The sequence below is a fragment of the Schistocerca serialis genome, chromosome 9 (assembly GCF_023864345.2).
Source record: "Schistocerca serialis cubense isolate TAMUIC-IGC-003099 chromosome 9, iqSchSeri2.2, whole genome shotgun sequence".
Lineage (NCBI taxonomy): Eukaryota > Metazoa > Arthropoda > Insecta > Orthoptera > Acrididae > Schistocerca > Schistocerca serialis.
Window position 1 is genome coordinate 183730710 of NC_064646.1, and position 24805 is coordinate 183755514.

General features: G+C 45.0%; 1 protein-coding gene across 1 annotated transcript in view; it reads right to left on the reverse strand.

Moving 5' to 3' along the window:
• Positions 1-11826: 11826 nt before the first annotated feature.
• LOC126419460 (uncharacterized) overlaps positions 11827-24805 on the reverse strand; it is a 193364-nt gene continuing 180385 nt past the window's right edge. The window contains exon 3 of the mRNA XM_050086647.1: positions 11827-13260. Coding sequence (XP_049942604.1) covers positions 12795-13260 — 466 coding nt within the window. The 3' untranslated portion in view covers positions 11827-12794. The remainder of the gene's footprint in view (positions 13261-24805) is intronic.

Sequence of the window (24805 nt, forward strand, 5' to 3'; positions counted from 1 at the left end):
CTGCGGACAACTCCAAAGCTGCTAATGACGTTACTGCAGGTAATAACAAGGGTTTGAAACACTAATTTCTTCTCCTCATCGGAGATTTCGTGTCGTCGTTTCAAGTCACTGGTGGCAGTCTGCAAAGATAAACTCTTACCTGCGTCCCTATTTTTCTAGCACTTTGATACAGATATTGTTAACTTTAAGCATTTCCGCGTCCTAACTAGTTCGAGGATTTCAAGTCCATAAAACCGAGCAAGGTGGCGCAGTGGTTAGCACAATGGACTCACATTCGGGAGGACGACGGTTGATACCCGCGTCCAGCCATCATGATTTAAGTTTTCAGTGATTTCCCTAAATCGCATCAGGCAAATGCCGGGATGGTTCCTTTAAAAAGCCACGGCTGACTTCCTTCCCCATCCTCCCCTAATCCAATGGGACCAGTGACCTAGCTGTTTGGTCTCCTCCCCCAAATCAACCAACGAAGTACATAAAGTTGTAAAACTATTAAAATACTAAAACATTTTAAGTATGTGGTTGTAAAAAATCTTAATAAATCAGCGGAAGAAACGTCTTGTGCGTTGAAAGGGCTACCAGTAGTCCAGGCAGTCTGGATGCCTGGAAACAAGTGATTTTGAAGGATGAATCACTATTCGCTGTAGAAACTTACTATTGTGTAAACACGACTCGTCTAAGTCGCTAGCTGGCAGATTAACTAAAATAAATAAAAATAAAATCGCCAGTGCGTCCTTAGGCACTTAAATGTCAGAGGTATTACCTTCATTGTGGGTGTTTGTGTAGTATGACGTCGAAAACTATGTACGTGCCACTTCGGTACCTCAGTGCATACACGTAGCTACTCAAAAGAAATGGAACTGTTCGGCGATCTAAATCGCTGACTGGTTACCAATTCGGCGGCAACACCATTTCACACAGGACGCTACTTTGAACGATCGGAAACTGATACAAAGCCCTGCATGAATGGAGGCAGGAGATACTATTCGAGCATCTTGTTGCACTTGATAAGTTGAGTGCAGCTTTTAACATTTTAAATGTTCGGATAATAAGTTGCCGTCTCTTTAATCTAAGAATAGATTATCAATGCAGCTAGCCGCTATCTCTTTGTAATGTCTTGTCTGTATAGACGTGTATCTGTTGTCTTCAAGATCCCTTCACTTTCACACATAAGTCTATACAGTAAAGTAAGGCCCTCCCAGTTCTTGGCTGATCCGTGATAAGACAGGCGAAAAATTAGACTAATGGAGGATTATTAGTATTATCTCTATTTTCATTCGCTCTTTCTCTTTCTCTCCTTTATCTATGTATAGTTTTTAATATAAGATTTCATTACGTGATAAAACAAACAGTTGCTGGAAATACATCTTCTGCTATCATCTACGTTATCGCCTACCGACTGGAATAAGATCGACAGAATCACTCACCTGCAAGCGTATGCAGCTAGTGAAACCGCCGCCATTCGCCAGAAGAAGAAATTTGAGCAGCTAGCAAAGACAACACGGAACACTACGCCTCGACTGGATACGTCTCGAACAGTGGTGAACCTCTCTTCTCATCCCATCAGCAACGCAGCTACAGAAGCACTAGCTAAAGGACTAAACTTTGCCGTCACACCTGAGCGGATTCCCAAGGAAGAAATTATCGAATCCGTGGAAACAGCACTCCGGCACACATCTGCGATAGAAGCTGAGAAAATTAGACAGGAAACCGTTCTAGTCCTACTACGTGCCAAGCCACAGAAACACAACCTTAACAGAGAGGAAAGAGCAGCTATCAGGGAACTGAAGAAATTGTGATATTAACAGCAGACAAAGGCAATGCTACTGTCATCTTAGACACCTTGCAGTATGAAGACAAGATGAAAGAATTATTAAATGATCCCATCTACAAACAACTAAGGGCGGACTCTACGGCGAAGATAATTCTAATGACGCAGGCCGCGATTAAGGACTCGAGAATTGACGCTGACACAGCCAAGGGTCTTATTCCCAGAATACCAGTCTCTCCTAGAATTTGCGGTGTTCCAAAGATACATAAGGAAAGTTGCCCTTTGTGGTCAATAGTGAATGGGATCAATTCGCCTACTTACAACTTGGCAAAGTACCTAGCCTGCAAACTAAGACGTCTAGTTGACAAGACGGACTCTTATGTGAAGAGCTCGACACACTTTATAGAACGCCTAAATGGAGAAACAATTTTACCTACGGACGTCATGGTCAGCTTTGACGTGAAATCACTGTTTCCGAACGTGCCAGTAGATGAAACCATCCACATCCTTCAGGAGCATGTCCCGCCAGACATGGTTGAGTTATGCCTGACTTCAACGTACTTCAAATGGCAGGGAAAATACTACGAGCAGACAGACGGCGTAGCAATGGGGTCTCCCCTAACTCAGCTGGCAGCCGACATATTCATGGAAGCCTTTGAAGCAACGGCCCTCAGTTCAGCTCCTTTACGACCACGTTGCTGGTTTAGATACGTGGACGACACGTTCGCTATATGGCCTCATGGTGAAACGGAGCTACACAAGTTCCACGAATATCTGAACAGTATGCATGGGAAGATGCAGTTCACGCTGGAAGTAGAGATGAATGGTACTATCCCGTTTCTAGACGTCGAAGTGTACAGGAGAACGGAGGGCACACTGGGGCACAAAGTATGTCGTAAGCCTACACATACTGACAGGTATCTGCACGCCCAGTCCTACCACCACCCAGCGCAGAAGAACTCTGTCATCCGCTCTTTGGCAATCCGTGCTCAGCGCCTAAGTGATGCTCAAAACATCACACCTGAGCTCAAAAGGTTACGCACAACGTTTTTAGCCAATGGCTACAGCCGTAAGTCGATAAACACAGCCTTGTTGACCAACACAAGCATGAAAGATAAGCAGGAAATAGGCAAACTGCAGCCAGCAGTACGCTTACCGTATGTGAAAAACGTCACTGACCGAATAGGCAAACACCTTCGCCGCGTTGGAGTGCAGCCTGTCTTCTATAGTGGTCGTAGGATCCAGGACGTGCTAGGCTCCACCAAGGACAAGGTGGATGCATTACACACTGCAGGCGTTTACAAGGTGGAATGCGAATGTCGAGAGGCATACATCGGCGAGACTGGTAGGCCAATAGCAACGCGCATTCTGAAGCACGAGTGTTACATTCTTCTAGGGCAGCACAATAAATCCGCAGTGGCAGAACATCACCAAGACTGCGGAAAAGAAATAAAATTCAGCGAAGCCTGTGTGTTGGCCAAGCAGCCAATTATGACGAAACACAAAATCAGAGAGGCCATCGAAATTCTGAAACACCCTAACAACATGAACAGGGACGATGGACTCAGGCTTGCCCCATCTTGGCTGCCAGCAATCAGAGCCCAACAGACCGCACTGTCAGCACGAGGCACGAGCACTACCGACGAGTAACTGCCGCCACGCGGCCGACGTCCAGCAGTTGGAAAACAACAGCAAACTTCTCATTCGACACTGCATAGCTAGAACGCACCATTAGACCCAGAAGAAGGCCGCTGCAATCGTGGCCGAAACGTTGGCTTTTCTATAGCAGCAGTAGTTTTTACATTATGACGCGGTACCAAACCCAGAAAACTTTTATGTCGACTGACTCTGGTCGCGGAAGCCTACGCAATTATAAAAGTTATATGTGTTCGAGTGTAACTGACAGCCATTCATTTTTGGCCCCTTTCCACAATTCCAACTACCTGTTCTGCCCTGCGGATTTAACCAGGCGTTTCGCACCTATTAATGTAATTTGGTATGTGATGTGTCCACCCTTTTCCTTTATCACAATTTTAACGTTGGTGAGGGCACTTTCAATGTGGTGTCTGAACGTCTGTGGACGAATGACAACCCATTCTTCCTCAAGATTCTAAACCATAGAGGGTAGTTAAGTTAGACGCTGGGGCTGGAGCGAAGACGACATTCTGAGTCATCCAAAAGATGTTCCATTGGCGTCAGATCAGAACTCTGGGCAGGCCAGTCCATTTCAGGAATGTTATCGGCCACAAACTACTGCCTCACAGTTGCTGCGTAATGACGTGGTGAAGTGTCAGCCTGTTACAAACTATCGTCATCCCTGAATTGTTCCTGTAATGTTCACAATACGTAATGCTGTAAAAGTATTCATATCCTTCCGCATTTAGCATTCCATTAAGCGCTTAAGAGTACCACCCCCTAACTACGAAAAACATGCCAGTACCATAACATTACCCACTCCTCCTCGCTACAGATTGTGGAATGTAACGTTCTCCAGGCAACCGACAAACTCAGACCCTTCTGCTGGATTGCTACAGGATATAGCGTGGTTCATCACCCCATATCATTTGTTTCTGTTAGTCCATTGTGGACGTGGGACAGCGAATGGTCAAATATTTAACAAAGAAATTCTCCAAACAGTAGCGCAAATTAAGATGATATTTTATTTTGTTTTCGCAACCAGTTTCGGAAATTAAAGCCCCCTATACGCCCCTAAAAAATTATCGATATTGGCATGTTGGGGCCGTCTGTTTCTGGATGTCATGAATTGTTGCCTGAAGCGCTTCCTTCGAAGACTTGACTTGCAACTGCACTGGAGGTAAGAACTCACGACATCCAGAAACAGATGGCGCCAGCATGCCGACATCGGTAATTTTTGAGAGGCACATCTGGAACCTGAAGATGGCATATTGAATTTCCGAAACTGGTAGTGAAAATAAAATAACTTCTCGATTTGCACGGCTGTTTGGCGAATTTCTTTGTTAAATCACTCATTTCCAGTCATCCACTGGCCAGTGGCGTCGGTCTTTACGTCATCGGTTACAGAAATATATGGCTTGTGAGGGGCTGCTGGACAGCTGTGCACTATTCTAATTAAATCCCTGCGCCCAAGTATTGCACTAGCTGGACTACTGGTAGCCCTCTGAAGTCACAATACATTCTTCCCGCTTTTTTACAGCTACCGTCTGCAGTGCTCAATGGTCAATGTTCCTCAGTACATGAGGTTTGCCTGCCCTTGATCTAGCTGTGATAGTTCCTTAGAACATCCACTTCACAGTCTCATCACCAACAGTCGAATTGGGCAGCTTTAGAAGGGTTGCAGTATCCCTGATGGATCTGTTACTCAGATGATCTCCGGTAACCATTCCACATTCGAAGTTACTGTGCTCTCCTGACCGACTCATTATGCAGCTACTGTTTCTCCACTGGCAACGAAGCACTCTCCACTTTCTTTTATAGTGGCGGATCAACCGCTCGTGACATCTAGCGGTGAATTTTGTATTTCGTAGGACCACTTTTGATCAGACAGTGCAGACCTGAATGAGATTTTCACTCTGCAGTGGAGTGTACGCTGGTGTGAAACTTCCTGGCAGATTAAAACTGTGTGGCTGTCGGAGACTCGAACTCGGGACCTATGCCTTTCGCGGGCAAGTGCTCTATCATCTGAGCTACACAAGCAAGACTCACGCCCCGTCTTCACAGCTTTACTTCCGCCAGTACCTCGTCTCCTACCTTCCAAACTTCCAGGAATGCTAGTTCTGCAAGGTTCGCAGGAGAGCTTCTGTGAAGTTTCGAAAGTAGGAGACGAGGTACTGGCGGAAGTTCAGGTGCGAGGACGGGGCGTGAGTCGTGCTTGAGTAGCTCAGATGGTAGAGCAGTTGCCCGCGAAAGGCAGAGATCCCGAGTTCGAGTCTCGGTCTGTCACACAGTTTTAATCTACCAGGAAGTTCCAGTGCAGACCTCTTTCGTCTTTATAATGTGTGAGAGCTTAAGGCGGATCAGATTATAAAACAAGTCACATACGTTAGTGACCGACTTTTCCATGGTGTCGGTCATCTAGTTGCCCTTTTACTTAATGATGATAGCGACTGTACTTATGGAAGAAGAGTGGGTAAAGATTTTCGAATGTTATCGTCTGTTACGAGACGTTCTGAACTATGTTACTGCGCTCGATCACAAGCTTCTCGAAGCTGAGAAACTGGTGAATATTGGTTCAGCACACATCACGGTATTGTGTTAATCGTATATTGAGACGCAGAAGCATTTTTACTATGATCGAAACCGATTTGGTGTAAGGAACAGTGGCGGAGGAGTATATCGTGCTTTAGCAATCAAACACTGAATAACACTTGGAGGGTGTTGTGATTATTGTACTATTAAAATAACTACACGTTAAACAGAAGAAAAAAAACCACGACTGAATGTGCAACTGCAATATGTTAGAAAATTTTTATGTTAAAAACTTGTTCACTCGTCGTCGGCAGAACACACTTCACTCCCCGGAACTAGGAAAGGAACCGTGCGACCGCTACGGTCGCAGGTTCGAATCGTGCTTCGGGCTTGGATGTGTGTGATGTCCTTAGGTTTAAGTAGTTCTAATTTCTAGGGGACTGATGACCACAGATGTTAAGTCCGATAGTGCTCAGAGCCATTTGAACCATTCAGCCGCTAACCACTCAACTACGAAGGGGTATTCTAGATCAACAAGTGTTATAAACTGCGATAAATCGTGGGCTCAGTAGGCCTAACCCAAGCTGATCTTTCCCAACATCTGCCTTTACCAGTATAGAAGCGCAGCACTCGTCCATGGTGATTAGGCTGCTAACGAAGCTACCTGGACTGGCCTAACGCAGCTGCAAAATTTCCGCTACTGACTCGATTCGGCGAGCTGTGAGCTGTTGCGGAACCCTACTGTTACGGTGCTCGCTTATTTCCAAGTCCGTATCGATCTTAGTGCTGAGTTTTCACTCAGGCGGCGCTTTGGCGTTAGGCGGTTGTTTCCATGTGTGATCGCTGGCCGGAGCTTAGCTGGAGGCGTGTGATGAGGTTGTAATGTTGTTGCATTAACTTGTTCTGCAAGCGGTGCTGATGTTCAAGACCATAAAAGTGGGTTAAAAGCTGTGAGCTATCTGAGGAAGTTAACCTTGCATTACTGCGCAACTGTTTCACCAGGTATCCAGTGTAGCTTACCAAATTCCCAACCAGACTAACATTAATTATAATCTTTTAGTACTCATCTTATGATAACCGGTGATATATAGATAAAAAGACAATTTAAATAAAAAGAAATAAATCAGTTTATATTTGGACATTTATTTTAATATTGATCATTGTTCCGTTAAAATTTCACCATATCAAACTTGATTCATAACTGAACTCGTGCCTTATTTAGGATTGTGTAAATGTGAGTTTGTAATCTTACGAAACACATCAAATAGGGAGCCAAGATTGGGATACTACATACATCACTGCATTCATAAAATATCACACGAAGAACGTTGAAACATATGCAAGAGGAAATTAACCACAACCAACCGATTCAATTTTCACCCAAAGAAGTTATGTTGGTAGCGCAATCCTGTCCGTCATGAAATTACCATATACTGGTATACTAAATTCATACTAACTCTCTGTGAAATCTTCCCGAAAAGAATAGCTGAGGGCTACTTTGATGCTTACACCACATGCTTCACGTGGTCAACTTGGTTTACACAAAGAGTGTAACTCCACAATAATTTTGATAATTAAAATAAATTACATCGAAACGCAATTTACAAAAGAAAAACATCGAACTGATTACTATCGTCTTACTATTAACCTGATGGGTCAAACAATTGTATAAGCACGTGCTACTGGTCTCACAAAGTACACCCCACGTGGGTTGAACATAAAGAAAAGTTGCTATATTGAAAAATATTGTCAAGACGTGACGTTATAATCTCATGCACATTCGCATTTAAGATTGATGATCTTAGTTAGAGTTATTGATCAACACGTGGGTCCACTTTACTCACAAAGTAGTGACAAAGCAACTACCGGAAGATATTCTGAACTTCACACTGGAATTACACTGCGTTGCAATTTAAGATAACATTAGATATTTTAGAGCTAAACCTGAAATAAAAAAAAATGGTACAAATGGCTCTGAGCACTATGGGTCTCAACTGCTGAGGTCATTAGTCCCCTAGAACTTAGAACTAGTTAAACCTAACTAACCTAAGGACATCACACACATCCATGCCCGAGGCAGGATTCGAACCTGCGACCGTAGCGGTCTCGCGGTTCCAGACTGCAGCGCCAGAACCGCGCGGCCACTTCGGCCGGGCCTGAAATAAAGGTGATTAAATTTTCAGTTAGGCTGAACTTAAGAAATCCATTGTCTTACGGACTTCGCAGACACGCGCTTAGCCGGAGATCTTACCACTTCAGACGCTCGCCGCGGACAGACTGACCTGGGCCCCTACTGAGCGTGCTTAACAGATACAAACGGAAGTGACCAGAGAGGCAGCTTGCTATACCAACATGACAAGGGACGGACAGGACCATACTAAGAATAGAAACCTCTCTGCTTTTAGAAAGCGTAGCTACCTGTTCCAACTTTGGTCCTACTGTTCTCTAGCAGACAGGCTTGTCTGCTACCATCAAGCAAGCAACTAGAAATACATTTGCTCATTCATCCTCTCACACAGAAGGGAACGGGATGACAGTTCAAAATGGTTCAAATGACTCTGAGCACTATGCGACTTAACTTCTGAGGTCATCAGTCGCCTAGAACTTAGAACTAATTAAACCTAACTAACCTAAGGACATCCCACATCCATGCCCGAGGCAGGATTCGAACCTGCGACCGTAGCGGTCACGCGGTTCCAGACTGAAGCGCCTTTAACCGCACGGCCACATCGGCCGGCCGGGGATGACGGTATCTTATCATATACAGTATATAAAAGAAAGCGGATGTAGGTTCTGTATGAGACTGTGTGACATGAATTACATATAAACTGTGTTTTAAAGTGTAGTAGTGTGACAGATCTTTCTGTTTATGTGTAAAAGTAACACGTTTCACTGCCCAGCCTCCTCCCAGATAGTCAGAAACACCACAGTAAATTTAGAAGAGGAATTTATGCCGTAAATGACAACAGATTTAAGAAATTAACGTGAAAGGAATCCAAGAGACCTTTCAAGGTACGAGGTGGCGGCCTTGTACTTGTGTTGGTAGCCCACACCACCTACAACAACGGATTTTGTCATGTTCAAAATGCATTGGAAGATGTTGTAAAATTGCTGATTTTCAGTTCTTCCATTACAGCTTCGATTGCGATACGGTGGTTTTAGAGCACTTCGGCCTCCATTTATTTTGCGGTTTCCTACATTTCACAAATGGTCCGCCAGTTCATTCTTCGTCATTGACACTTTTCTGACCACAGTGGAAACGCTGTGGCACCTAACCACTGCGTCACACAACGGTCGGACAAAAATGTGGAAACACCGTGAGTAATGCATACTGAACATAAATGCCGGAGCTAGCCAAACGTGCATGTGGCGCTGCTGTATTTGAACACGAATGGCATCTGAGCAATTTTCTCAGTACGTCCCAAGCGACAGTCATGATAAGAACGGCGTTGTGTGAAGTTGTGAGTGCTTTATGACGGTTATGATGGAGTTCACACGAGGCAAATAGTTGATGCTAGAATGGTGTGTGCTTCCATAACCAAGATAGGCGAAGTGGTTGATGTTTCAAATGGTTCAAATGGCTCTGAGCACTATGCGACTTAACTTCTGAGGTCATGAGTCCCCTAGAACTTAGAACTACTTAAACCTAACTAACCTAAGGACATCACACACATCCATGCCCGAGGCAGCATTCGAACCTGCGACCGTATCGGTCGCGCGGTTCCAGACTGAAGCGCCTAGAACCGCTCGGCCACAGCGGCCGGCGCAGTATTTTCAGCATTTCCAAGTACGTTTTACGATATGGGGTCGAGCACCGTCATGCTGCAAAATCACGTCTCATTTCTATTGCCGTACTGTGGCTGTTCGCCTTTCAGTGCTCTGATCAAACGCATTAATTGCTTTCGACGTCAGAATCACAGTTTTTGAAGGGTAGAGACTATGCTCTACCCATTATTTCACTAACAGGTGTCTCATCATAGGTTTCACCTAAAATTTAATGAGCCTCAGTCGCAGATTTCTTGATATCAAAGCAGGAAATTTAAAATTCCCAAAAATGATGAGAACTGGGCTCGTAAGGGACATACTAAACTCGAGAATAACTTGATGACGCAATCATAAAACGGCTAATATTTGATTGCCGTTATGTTTAAAAATTCCTAAACTTACTGTATGACACTTACGACGTACCACGTGCACCACCTTTGCCGCTACTGCCATCTGTTGCAAAACGGGGAAGCAGAGTTGGTTGACCTACAGGATGTCAATTTGTAAGTTACTCATGTTGACAGCTGTTCTTGACGGAATTCTGGAATACTATATTCGTCTTTTTTGGTGAAGATGTTTCGGAAAAGCCGTGTTCAGTAACTCCACTTTAGTGGAGCTCTCATCAGTGACATTACCTTCGCTATCGCGCAATGAAGGTATTGATTGTGTCTTGCCGCTGGTGAACTTTACTTACAACCAGAATCTCTTCGGATCTTCTGTAAGATTTCGAGGTACAGTTTGGTTGTGGAAACTATTAAAAACATCTACCAATGACGTGTGCTCTAAGGTTTGAGTTTCAGTAAAACGCCGCTAATCTCGGAGATTTTCGGTTCTTTTAAACTTGGCATGCATGAATGCACGTATGTCAAACTACACTCTAAGACAAAAAAAAAAAAAAAAAAAAGAAAAAGAAAAAAACGAAGGACAACGGAGGAATTATCCGAATGGGAGGGAAATCGGTACATACGACGGACATGTAGAAACGAACAAGTAGTTACATTTCGGAAAAATTTGATGATTTATTCAAAAGACAGAGCTTGACAATTGGCGCATGTCAAGAGTGCACTCGTTCACCTCTGGCCTTATGCGTGCAGCTATTCGTCTTGGGATTTATTGCTAGAGTTGTTGGATGTCCTCCTGAGAGATATCGTGTCAAAATCTTTCCAACTGTCGCGTTGGATCGTCAAAATCCTGAGCTACTTGGAAGGCCCTGACCATACTGCTCCAAATGTTCCCAATTGGGGAGAGACTTGCTGACCGAGTTAGGCCTTGGCAAGCACAAATAAAAGCAGTAGAAATTCTCCACGTGTGCGGGAGGGCATTATCTTGCTGAAATGCACGCCCAGTGCCACAAAGGGCAACAAAACGGGTGTAGAATATCGTCGACGAACCGCTGTGCTGTAAGGGTGCCACAGATTAGAACGAAATGGACCCTGCAATGTAATTAAGTGACACCCTAGACCATCACTCCTGCTTACTGGGACTTATGGTGGATGACAGTCTGTTTAGTATCCCACCACTATCTGGGACGTCGCCACATACATCGCTGAAACTTCCTGGCAGATTAAAGCTGTGTGCCGGACCGAGACTCGAACTCGGGGCCTTTGCCTTTCGCGGGCAAGTGCTCTACACACATCGCTGGACTTCAGGAGTCATTTCGAAGCGGGAACCATCACTGAAGACAATTCTACTCCATTTAATGAGATTCCAGGCCCCGATTACGAGCGAAAGCGTGTCTGAAGATTCCCCAGACATTGGTGGGTTGAGAACGTTTGGAGTGTTATGTGCAGGGCCCTCCAAACAGCTCTGAATTTTCACAGTCTAACGCACCAGTTGGACAAAATTTGGCACGATATCTCCCAGGAGGACATCCAGGAACTCTGTCATTCAATTCAAGCCGAATAACTGCTTGTATAAGGGCCAGAGGTGGATCAGCGCATTATTGACTTTCTCAGTTTGTGAATTTCTTTCTCTTGAAAAAAAGTTCCATTTTTCTGAACTTGTCATCATTTGTTTATTTGTACACGTACGTGATATGTACCGATTTCTGTCCCATTCGGGTAATTCCTTCGTTGTGCGTCGGTATTTTTTTATTCTTTTACTGTTTATTCACGTATATTCGGGGTAAAATGGATATCTTGATTCATATGTGCATTGTGCATATAGTGTGAGTGATGGAGCTATAGACGTCTCCACACCATCCTACACAAACACTTGTGGCGTGAGTGATACCGTCGTGTATCACCAAGCACGTTCCAGACATCAAGGCGTTCCACAACTCACGCCGAAAAGCAGAGAAATTTTGCGAAGTTCAAGAGGTCCGAGTTCGGGAAACAGCTGTACGTCCGTCGCGGGCTGTTCTGCGGAGAAGTATGCGCGAACTTTGGTCCGGCACCATCTGCGGCGCGGCCGGACTGACTGCGGCGGCTCAGCGCTGGCGGCTGAGTTATCCTCGCGGCCGGCGGCGGCAGCTGCCTCTCTCTCGCATTGTGGCCGCGCAACAGCGCGGAACACCGCCCACGGCGACGAGTCCCGCGGCTGGGAATAACAGCCGCGATAAATCAGCGCCGCCCCGGGGGCGGAGGACGAGGGCCTGAATTATAGACGCGCGGGTTGCGTCGGCGCCGCCGCCAGGCGCACGACACCCCCGACAAAACCGGCGGCGCCAATCATAAACAGCGCGCCCTCTCCACAGGCGCCGCCGGGATATAAATTTGTTGACAATCTCTTAGCCAAGTGTATTTTTTCGCCCGCTCCGGCAAACCTCTGCTCTCTCCGTCGAGCTAGCACCGCCCCCTCCCCTTCCCCCCTACTTCTGAACTGCTTCTCTTTCCCTGGCAGTGCCAGTTTCTTGCACTCTCGGTGTCCCTGCAATTCTCTCTCTCTCTCTCTCTCTCTTCCTCTGTCCTTATCTCAAAAACACACACACATACACGCACACACACTACCCTCCACGAGACCCAGCGACCCATCTTCCCACCCCCTTCCCACCAGGGCAGTAATTTCCTCAGAACATTTCTTCGCCCGCTCGCTACGTGTCTGTGTGGGTGAGAGAGGGAGTACGGAGAGGAAAGAAAATAAGGAAACCGCTGCATCACCGAGACGGAGGAGAAAGAACAGCAGGCCAAGGCGCAGGAGGAGGAGGAGCAGCAGGAAGCGAGAAGGGAAGGCGGTGGCAGTTTCTCGTGGGGTGGCTGGTCCGTTTTCCCCAGCGCCATTCCAGAGGCGTTCTTTTTGCCACTCGGGTCCGGGCGCCGCCGCCGGCCCAGTGGCTTTTATTATCTGGAGCTGACGGGAAACCCCCGAGAGCGGCGGCGTCGGTCGTATTTTTTATTTGTAGCGCAGCGACGCCGGACTCCGGTTGGACGGCGGCGGGGGCGGCGGCGGCGGCGGGCGCAGCCGACCGTGGCGACATCTGTGCGTGAAGGCGGCAGTTACAGCGCCCTGCCCGGCGCCGCCAGGAGACGACGTCACGTCCGGGGGGAGAAAAAGCGACGTCTCTGGCCGGTCTGTGGCGGCGCGCGGGGTTGGACGCGGCACGTCTTCTCTTCCCCTCGGACCTGAGGGAAAAGAAAGGGACACTGTGACGCACTGCAGCTCTAGCAGTTCTGCAGTTCCACGGTCAACATGCCTATCTGTACCGAAAATTAACACTTGCAGAGCGAAGTTAGACTAGGTTTATTCAGTTGGACGTTCATAGGACAGGGCATAAAATAATATCTGAGAAATATGCGGTTGTTCATAAGCACCTCTGTGGTTTCAGAAGATGAATGTGTGAAAACAAGGAATAGAAAAATTACAGTTACCAGTAGACAGAACTTAGCTACAACCTTTGATTAGTAATACGCGCCATGGCGCAGCTCCACTAGTGTTAGAGCTGTCAGAACATGTACACAATCTGATCAAAAGTCCCTGGACATTCCTATGTAACGAAGAATGGACCAATATATGGAGGGTGGGGCAGACTAGCCAATGTAAAAGACCAGAACAGTATTTTTACTGTCAATAATAGCAGAGTGCGTCAGTCAGGAAAGCATATGAACTTCACACTTAGTCACTGCAAGTCACCTATCAAATCTGTCAGACACATTCCAACCCATCTGATTCTGCCAAAGTCCACTGTTTATGATGTCAGTAGAGAAGATGTTACAGCAGAATGGTTTTGTCCCGGGAGTTTGGTGAGTCATTCGATATCAGCTGAGTAATAGATCCGTCACGGACATTTCAAACCATCTAAAACAGTTGCCGATGTGATTTTCAAATGGAAACGCAAAGGTACAATAACACTTAAACCGAGTCCAGATCTCATGTACCTGACAGACAGGGAACGCTGAACATTGCTGAAGGTGATGGTTAAAGATCACTTGCAGTCAGCAGGAGTCGCTCGTGAGCTCCAAAGTGCTACCAGTGGTCTGGGTAGCACAACGATTGCGCATAGAGAGATAAAAGGAATGGGATACAATAACAGAGCAGCTCGCCGTACGCCACAGTATGAGGGTATCTTTTCATGATTGTGGTCTCCTTATTCTGCTTAAGAAAACTCTAAAGGAAGGAGACGAACATATTATATCGCACTGCATACAGCACAGGATCAGTTCGGAGAGGATGACTGTGTGGATACGAATGACAGTGCAATGTACCATAAAGCAGCATCTGTGAGGCTTCCCTTTCGGCTGTCTGAAAAGACGAGTCAACTCTAATACGTAATTAGTGAAATGTTGCGCTCAGAAAGAGAATAAGACGTTATTATTCGTTGCAGACCTTTGGAGTAAAGTTTTCCATAAAAAAGTGTGAGGGTATATTGAGAATGACAGAGATATTTTATTGTTACTTACTTGTCTTGCACTTTACCAAACCTCTACTCTCTGTTATCTGTGTTATTCTTCACTGAATAGGATTTAGTAGTTAACAAATCTTTTTTAACTGCATGGTTTTCATAAGGTATTTAATCTCCTTGCGCAATTTATAGCATAACTTTTGTCCTTGGTCGAAAGTGCCGTTTTGAGTTTTAGGTTTAGTACATGTTTCTCTACATGGTGAAGGACAGTAACTGTCAACTACTTAACGATATATTTATGTTCATAAGTGAATGTTAATTGTAGTCACATGGTCCAGATAAAATCTTCATTGTTTCAAACAGATAATTATAAGTGAGATCAATCATTATTTTTGGTTATGAATCTTATTGCCCTTTTCTGTCGTTTGGAAAATATATTTGCATTTTGTATATTTCGTCCTCAGAAAAGAATCTCGTAAATAATAACTGAGTGTACATACTCGTATGATGAGTATGTAACTGAAAACACTATTTATTACACACTGGTAACAGGACTGTAACTCCATGACAAGCTGAAACATTCTATTTGGATGTTTATTCACACTACTTCAACTTAAAATCAATTTTCATTCCTAGAAGATTTGTGTCCATAATGCATGTTACAGAGGTACCACCTACATTTTATTTAATTCTGTAATTTTCTCTCCTACACTGAAATTCATGCCATGTAAAGAAACTAGTAAAAAAACTATACTTTATTGCATCAGTTGCAAACGACGATGAGGATTTCATTTGCTTTCTTCACAAGGAGTTTACTAGGGTTTTTTCCATATAATGTTGCCGTCATTACCAATGAGAACTTTTCATCGTGAGTGTCTCTATTTGGGAGCGAAAGTGACGTACTTGAGGACATCCCCGCCTCTGTCCTTTCTACGTCCCCTCCCTCCTCTTCCTGTCAATCTCCTCCCCTTCTCTATCTATGTCCTCTCCTTCTCTATGTCCGTCTCCTCCTTTCGTCATATCTCCTGAAATATGTATGATACAATGATATAATTTTATAAGTACATTTTCATTGTGATAAATATTTCGCTTGAAGGTTAGCCTTATTCAGTGTTTGTGTTATCTCGACTCTTTTTAACCCATGTGTCAAGCAGAATCGGGCCAGTCGTTAGCTACACTTTCTATTCCTAGTGATTCCAATTTATTTAAGAGACTCTTAGGGTCAACCGTACCAAAAGGCTTGGTCGCATCTGACAGTGTACACACTCATCTTTTTCAATTAACACTTTTGAAAATCCTGTAATACATGATTCTGTGCTTCTATCACTTCAGAGCCAAATTTGTGATCAATTTAGAGGTTCTGTTTATTAAAGTTATTCATTAATTTACCTTTTATAATTGTGCCTGTTATTTTTTGGAGTCCCTGCTGCTGTGCTGAAAAAAGAGCTATGAAAGAAAAGCTTTTTTAGGTTTAGAAACATCGAACGCTTGAGTTCTTAAGTGGCAGTTCATCAATGACATCTACTATACGAGTATTTACCTTGAAAGTTGATTTAGTAGATTCTGTAACTACCATTGAATATACACTCCTGGAAATGGAAAAAAGAACACATTGACACCGGTGTGTCAGACCCACCATACTTGCTCCGGACACTGCGAGAGGGCTGTACAAGCAATGATCACACGCACGGCACAGCGGACACACCAGGAACCGCGGTGTTGGCCGTCGAATGGCGCTAGCTGCGCAGCATTTGTGCACCGCCGCCGTCAGTGTCAGCCAGTTTGCCGTGGCATACGGAGCTCCATCGCAGTCTTTAACACTGGTAGCATGCCGCGACAGCGTGGACGTGAACCGTATGTGCAGTTGACGGACTTTGAGCGAGGGCGTATAGTGGGCATGCGGGAGGCCGGGTGGACGTTCCGCCGAATTGCTCAACACGTGGGGCGTGAGGTCTCTACAGTACATCGATGTTGTCGCCAGTGGTCGGCGGAAGGTGCACGTGCCCGTCGACCTGGGACCGGACCGCAGCGACGCACGGATGCACGCCAAGACCGTAGGATCCTACGCAGTGCCGTAGGGGACCGCACCGCCACTTCCCAGCAAATTAGGGACACTGTTGCTCCTGGGGTATCGGCGAGGACCATTCGCAACCGTCTCCATGAAGCTGGGCTACGGTCCCGCACACCGTTAGGCCGTCTTCCGCTCACGCCCCAACATCGTGCAGCCCGCCTCCAGTGGTGTCGCGACAGGCGTGAATGGAGGGACGAATGGAGACGTGTCGTCTTCAGCGATGAGAGTCGCTTCTGCCTTGGTGCCAATGATGGTCGTATGCGTGTTTGGCGCCGTGCCTGTGAGCGCCACAATCAGGACTGCATACGACCGAGGCACACAGGGCCAACACCCGGCATCATGGTGTGGGGAGCGATCTCCTACACTGGCCGTACACCACTGGTGATCGTCGAGGGGACACTGAATAGTGCACGGTACATCCAAACCGTCGTCGAACCCATCGTTCTACCATTCCTAGACCGGCAAGGGAACTTGCTGTTCCAACAGGACAATGCACGTCCGCATGTATCCCGTGCCACCCAACGTGCTCTAGAAGGTGTAAGGCAACTACTCTGGCCAGCAAGATCTCCGGATCTGTCCCCCATTGAGCATGTTTGGGACTGGATGAAGCGTCGTCTCACGCGGTCTGCACGTCCAGCACGAACGCTGGTCCAACTGAGGTGCCAGGTGGAAATGGCATGGCAAGCCGTTCCACAGGACTACATCCAGCATCTCTACGATCGTCTCCATGGGAGAATAGCAGCCTGCATTGCTGCGAAAGGTGGATATACACTGTACTAGTGTCGACATTGTGCATGCTCTGTTGCCTGTGTCTATGTGCCTGTGGTTCTGTCAGTGTGATCATGTGATGTATCTGACCCCAGGAATGTGTCAATAAAGTTTCCCCTTCCTGGGACAATGAATTCACGGTGTTCTTATTTCAATTTCCAGGAGTGTATTTCGCGACTTAGCTAAAGTTTATGATACCCTAATACAAAACTTTAAATATTATGGAACTAGCTGTGCACCTAGCATTGCCCTGTTACGTACTCATTTCTATACTATTACTCCATCTCCACTTTCTCCCTCTCTCTCTCTCTCCATTTCCTCTGCCCCCGCCTCCCCTTCTCTGTCCATCTCCTAATCCCCCTCTTTCCGTCTCTCACAACTTCTGTCCTATCTGTCTGCACTTCCCCGCCTCTTTCTGTCCATCTTCTTCCTTTTCTCTTTCCATCCACTTCTCCCCCTCTCTCTGTTCATGTGGTCCTTCCCTAATTTTTCTGAACTATGGGTCGTAGAATGATATAATTTTGTAGATATATTCAGAAGCATATGTGGATACTGCTAAGTGCGTTGCAAACAGAGTTCTTAGCAAAGAAACATAAAATGTAAATGTCAAGGCGTCACTCCCGACTCAACAGTTTTACTGTATGAACAGCGAAAATGTAGTAAGCGATAAACTTTTTTTTTTGGTCATTTTATGGGGATTGTCAGCGAGAAAAAGTTTCGTAAAGGTCTCAAACTATGTGTAAAGTTTGTGACAGGTCACTAAGTTCTCTTGTTATGAAGCACAGGACAGAGCGCTAAGTAGCTATACACTACGCAATGTGTGTCTTTTGCAGCAAATATTATGGAAGTATGGAATAAACACGTTGAAGATTCTATATGTATTGTTTTCATTACTTTGAATCGTATCACGTAGCACATTTGAAAAAAAGATAAGCATTTTCACAATTATGATAAAGTTCAAAAGACAAACAGTAAATAGCTTTTTCAGAGAGTAAGTATTTATTCTTAATTCACGTAATATTCTTCGAATCAATATATTGTGCTGAATACTTTCGAAAGTAGCCCGGTTTCTTTCTAACGGCTCTAACTATCTTCTTAACAAATTTTATCGAAACGCTACTGCGGGCTAGTAATAATAAATGTAACTCGTCATGCAATATGTGGCACTTCTTCACGCATCTCAGTGTTCATGACGTCATATATCATGAACTATCTGCCATACACATATGTAGTTTTGCAAGTTCATTCAGTGGTGTATGCAAACAGTGGTTCAAAATGGTTCAAATGGCTCTCAGCACTATGGGACTTAACATTTGAGGTCATCAGTCCCCTGCAAACAGTGTCTGCAAAATGTGTCGAGAGAACAGTTAGTAGTAAAGAGGTAATAAAACGGTTTGCCTTCTACATCTACATCTACATTTATACTCCGCAAGCCACCCAAAGGTGTGTGGCGGAGGGCATTTTACGTGCCACTGTCATTACCTCCCTTTCCTGTTACAGTCGCGTATGGTTCGCGGGAAGAACGACTGTCTGAAAGCCTCCGTGCGCGCTCTAATCTCTCTAATTTTACATTCGTGATCTCCTCGGGAGGTATAGGTAGGGGGAAGCAATATATTCGATACCTCATCCAGAAACGCACCCTCTCGAAACCTGGCGAGCAATCTACACCGCGATGCAGAGCGCCTTTCTTGCAGAGTCTGCCACTTGAGTTTATTAAACATCTCCGTAACGCTATCACGGTTACCAAATAACCCTGTGACGAAACGCGCCGCTCTTCTTTGGATATTCTCTATCTCCTGTGTCAACTCGACCTGGTACGGATCCCACACTGATGAGCAATACTCAAGTATAGGTCGAACGAGAGTTTTGTAAGCCACCTTCTTTGTTGATGGACTACACTCTCCCAATGAATCTCAACCTGGTACCCGCCTTACCAACAATTAATTTTATATGATCATTCCACTTCAAATCGTTCCGCACGCATACTCCCAGATATTTTACAGAAGTAACTGCTACCAGTGTTTGTTCCGCTATCATATAATCATACAATAAAGGATCCTTCTTTCTATGTATTCGCAATACATTACATTTGTCTATGTTAAGGGTCAGTTGCCACTCCCTGCACCAAGTGCCTATCCGCTGCAGATCTTCCTGCATTTCGCTACAATTTTCTAATGCTGCAACTTCTCTGTATACTACAGCATCATCCGCGAAAAGCCGCATGGAACTTCCGACACTATCTACTAGGTCATTTATATATATTATGAAAAGCAATGGTCCCATAACACTCCCCTGTGGCACGCCAGAGGTTACTTTAACGTCTGTAGACGTCTCTCCATTGATAACAACATGCTGTGTTCTGTTTGCTAAAAACTCTTCAATCCAGCCACACAGCTGGTCTGATATTCCGTAGGCTCTTACTTTGTTTATCAGGCGACAGTGCGGAACTGTATCGAACGCCTTCCGGAAGTCAAGAAAAATAGCATCTACCTGGGAGCCTGTATCTAATATTTTCTGGGTCTCATGAACAAATAAAGTGAGTTGGGTCTTACACGCTCGCTGTTTCCGGAATCCATGTTGATTCCTACATAGTAGATTCTGGGTTTCCAGAAACGACATGATACTCGAGCAAAAAACATGTTCTAAAATTCTACAACAGATCGACGTCAGAGAGATAGGTCTATAGTTTTGCGCAACTGCTCGACGACCCTTCTTGAAGACTGGGACTACCTGTGCTCTTTTCCAATCATTTGGAACCCTCCGTTCCTCTAGAGACTTGCGGTACACGGCTGTTAGAAGGGGGGCAAGTTCTTTGGCGTACTCTGTGTAGAATCGAATTGGTATCCCATCAGGTCCAGCGGCCTTTCCTCTTTTGAGCGATTTTAATTGTTTTTCTATCCCTCTGTCATCTGTTTCGATATCTACCATTTTGTCATCTGTGCTACAATCTAGAGACGGAACTACAGTGCAGTCTTCCTCTGTGAAACAGCTTTGGAAAAAGACATTTAGTATTTCGGCCTTAGTCTGTCATCCTCTGTTTCAGTACCATTTTGGGCACAGAGTGTCTGGACAGTTTGTTTTGGTCCAACTATCACTTTGACATAAGACCAAAATTTCTTAGGATTTTCTGCCAAGTCAGTACATAGAACTTTACTTTCGAATTCACTGAACGCCTCTCGCACAGCCCTCCTCATAGCCCTGTGCAGTGGCTAATCTGTCGCTTTCGTTAAACTGTGATCTTACAATGTTAATCACTTAAATATGTTAGCTAGACAAACATATTCTCGAAATTTCACTACTCTGGATTAATTATTTTTTGATGTCTGCCCCCGGTAGCTGAGTGGTGGGGAGCAAATAGCTCTGATTACAAGAACATCCCCTGAGTATATATCGCTGTCATTGATACACAGGCCTGAAGCACGCTATTTTCCAGAAGCAAAAAATAACGCTGAGTACTGGTTGCTGGGAAATTTTGTTAACTACGTCCTTAACAAATTAGGATCCGATGGCATAGTTCAAGGTACACATGCTGTGTGAGTTCCACAAAATTAGAAGCTATTCGAATCACAAGGAAAAGTTCGGTAATATGTTAAAAATTGTATTTGAAAGAATAGGCATTGGTTAATATAAAAAAGAAGACTGTGTTCACAGTGATGTATTGTAGTTACCTTAAGGATACTATTTAAGATTTTACAGTATATTTATGATGTGTGCATTTTCTACTTCGGAGAGTAGATTTTGCAATTTGTAAGATAATGCACAGAACTTATGTGACATTGAGATTGTGTGTCTAATAGTGTCAAAACACAAAATATTAAAGGTACATTATTGGTTTATACTAGAAATTTGGAAATAGACAGTTTTTATAGAAATGTCCTTATCGATTGGTTAAAACCATAAGATTCTATCTGATAAATGTAATATTCAATGGGTGTCACATTGACCTGTTCATTTTTGCACTGTGATGTGTAAGCCAGTTTCGCAGTGAAAGACTGACTATATAGATCTGATCCAGTGGAAGACTGATAATATAGATCTGACCACTTCAGATACTTAAGATTTAATTAATGTCCAGAAAGTGTAGTTGGATGGCTAGTCAACTTTATTATATATCTCCTTTCCGCCATTCTCAAGTATTTCAGAAATTGTCTAATATGATTATTAAATTGTTTTATATTTGAAATTATCCCACCAACTTGCTGATATACATCATAAAGAAATTATGCTTATGTAAAGATTGCAGCTCATGTAATTCAAAGTGCAGATTTTACTTCTTCAGCTTGAAGTTTGAATGTCTTTAAAAATTTTTTTCTTGATGTTTAACTTAATTCTTTCTGGTAATTAGTCAGTAACACAATCTTCTGTTGCCTTTCCTTAATGTCAGCGTAATTGAAATGATCAGACCGTTTTGTTTAAATAACTTCATGTATGTATAACTTAGTATGTAGAGTGTAACATTGTATTTTTAATAAACGTTAAAAAAAAGTGGTCAGCGTGACGGACTGTCAATCCTAAGGGCCCGGGTTCGATTCCCTGCTGGACGGAGATTTTTTCCGCTAAGGGACTGGGTGTTGTGTTGTCTTAATCATCATCATTTCATCCCGATCGACGCGCAAGTCTCCGAAGTGGCGTCAAATCGAAAGACTTGCACCAGGCGAGCGGTCTACCCGACCGGAGGCCCTAGTCACACGCCATTATTATTATTATTATTATTATTTTTTGATGGTTGGTATTTTTTTCGTCAGCGTAGTTTAACGCCTTTAGCGGCGCGCTGTAGTACTGTGGCGGGAATCGGGATCAGGTGTGGGGGGCTGAAGTACGAGTTGAGAGTGTACAGGGTGTTACAAAAAGGTACGGCCAAACTTTCAGGAAACATTCCTCACACACAGAGAAAGAAAATATGTTATGTGGACATGTATCCGGAAACGCTTACTTTCCATGTTAGAGCTCATTTTATTACTTCTCTTCAAATTACATTAATCATGGAATGGAAACACACAGCAACAGAACGTACCAGAGTGACTTCAAACACTTTGTTACAGGAAATGTTCAAAATGTCCTCCGTTAGCGAGGATACATGCATCCACCCTCCGTCGTATGGAATCCCTGATGCGCTGATGCAGCCCTGGAGAATGGCGTATTGTATCACAGCCGTCCACAATACAAGCACGAAGAGTCTCTACATTTGGTACCGGGGTTGCGTAGACAAGAGCTTTCAAATGCCCCCATAAATGAAAGTCAAGAGGGTTGAGGTCAGGAGAGCGTGGAGGCTATGGAATTGGTCCGCCTCTACCAATCCATCGGTCACCGAATCTGTTGTTGAGAAGCGTACGAACACTTCGACTGAAACGTGCAGGAGCTCCATCGTGCATGAACCACATGCTGTGTCGTACTTGTAAAGGCACATGTTCTAGCAGCACAGATAGAGTATCCCGTATGAAATCATGATAACGTGCTCCATTGAGCGTAGGTGTAAGAACATGGGACCCAATCAAGACATCACGAACAATGCCTGCCCAAACGTTCACAGAAAATCTGTGTTGATGACGTGATTGCACAATTGCGTGCGGATTCTCGTCAGCCCACACATGTTGATTGTGAAAATTTACAATTTCATCACGTTGGAATGAAACCTCATCCGTAAAGAGAACATTTGCACTGAAATGAGGATTGACAGATTGTTGGATGAACCATTCGCAGAAGTGTACCCGTGGAGGCCAATCAGCTGCTGATAGTGCCTGCACACGCTGTACACGGTACGGAAACAACTGGTTCTCCCGTAGCACTCTCCATACAGTGACGTGGTCAACGTTACCTTGTACAGCAGCAACTTCTCTGACGCTGACATTAGGGTTATCGTCATCTGCACGAAGAATTGCCTCGTCCATTGCAGGTGTCCTCGTCGTTCTAGGTCTTCCCCAGTCGCGAGTCATAGGCTGGAATGTTCCGTGCTCTCTAAGACGCCGATCAATTGCTTCGAACGTCTTTCTGTCGGGACACCTTCGTTCTGGAAATCTGTCTCGATACAAACGTACCGCGCCACGGCTATTGCCCCGTGCTAATCCATACATCAAATGGGCATCTGCCAACTCCGCATTTGTAAACATTGCACTGACTGCAAAACCACGTTCATGATGAACACTAACCTGTTGATGCTACGTACTGTTGTGCTTGATGCTAGTACTGTAGAGCAATGAGTCGCATGTCAACACAAGCACCGAAGTCAACATTACTTTCCTTCAATTGGGCCAACTGGCTGCGAATCTAGGAAGTACAGTACATACTGACGAAACTAAAATGAGCTCTGACATGGAAATTAAGCTTTTCCGGACACATGTCCACATAACTTCTTTTCTTTATTTGTGTGTGAGGAATGTTTCCTGAAAGTTTGGCCGTACCTTTTTGTAACACCCTGTATAAGGACCGCTGACATGTAGCTAGAAACAACGAAAAAATTTAATTACGCTACTTTATTATTTCGATGTGGTATTTCAAACTGTATGAATATCCCTCGTGCAAGGGATCAATGCATGTATGGGGTTTAAAAAATAAATAAATAAAGTAAAATAAAAAATAGTAAAAAAATAAAAGAATCACATCTTTCACTGCCAGGAAGAGACGTTTCTACGTTGTCCTCATAGGTAATTTGGCCTTACCGCTGGGGTAGGAGGAGGCTGCCGGTAGGGGCCGCACGTGCGCCCGCCAGCGCGGCTCGGCGCAGCGCAGGGCAGGGTCGGCGACTGGACCGGACCGGACACGTCCCTTGCTGTGTGTGGCGCCAGGCCGCATTCCCACGGCCGTAGGCGCCGTCTGGAGGGCCCTCCACTCAATAGCGGCGTCTGGACAGCGCGCCGCTCTCACGTTAACCAGAGGAGCAGGAGGAGGAGGAGCAGGGGCCGCGTCAGCTAGGGCAGCAGAGTGTCCAGGCTGCCTAACAATACCACCACTTGCAAAGTAGCTTAGAAATCAGATTAATAATGAAACTTCCTGGCAGATTAAAACTGTGTGCCCGACCGAGACTCGACCTCGGGACCTTTGCCTTCCGCGGGCAAGTGCTCTACCACCTGAGCTCCCGAAGCAGTGCTAGTTCTGCAAGGTTCGCAGGAGAGTTCCTGTAAAGTTTGGAAGGTAGGAGACGAGATACTGGCAGAAGTAAAGCTGTGAGGACCGGGCCTGAGTCGTGCTTCGGGAGCTCAGATGGTAGAGCACTTGCCCGCGAAAGGCAAAGGTCCCGAGTTCGAGTCTCGGTCGGGCACATAGTTTTAATCTGCCAGGAAGTTTCATATCAGCGCACACTCCGCTGCAGAGTGAAAATCTCATTTTGCAGATTAACAATGTTGCTCACGCAGCGTATGTTGGCTTTATCGGGCAACAACAAAGTTATTGACTGTGGATGGTATCGTCAGAATGGAAATAATGAAGTCACTGCAAAAAAGTCATCACTTTTGGCCCTTATCTTGAATGGATTCCCACGTAGATTTCGTCGAAG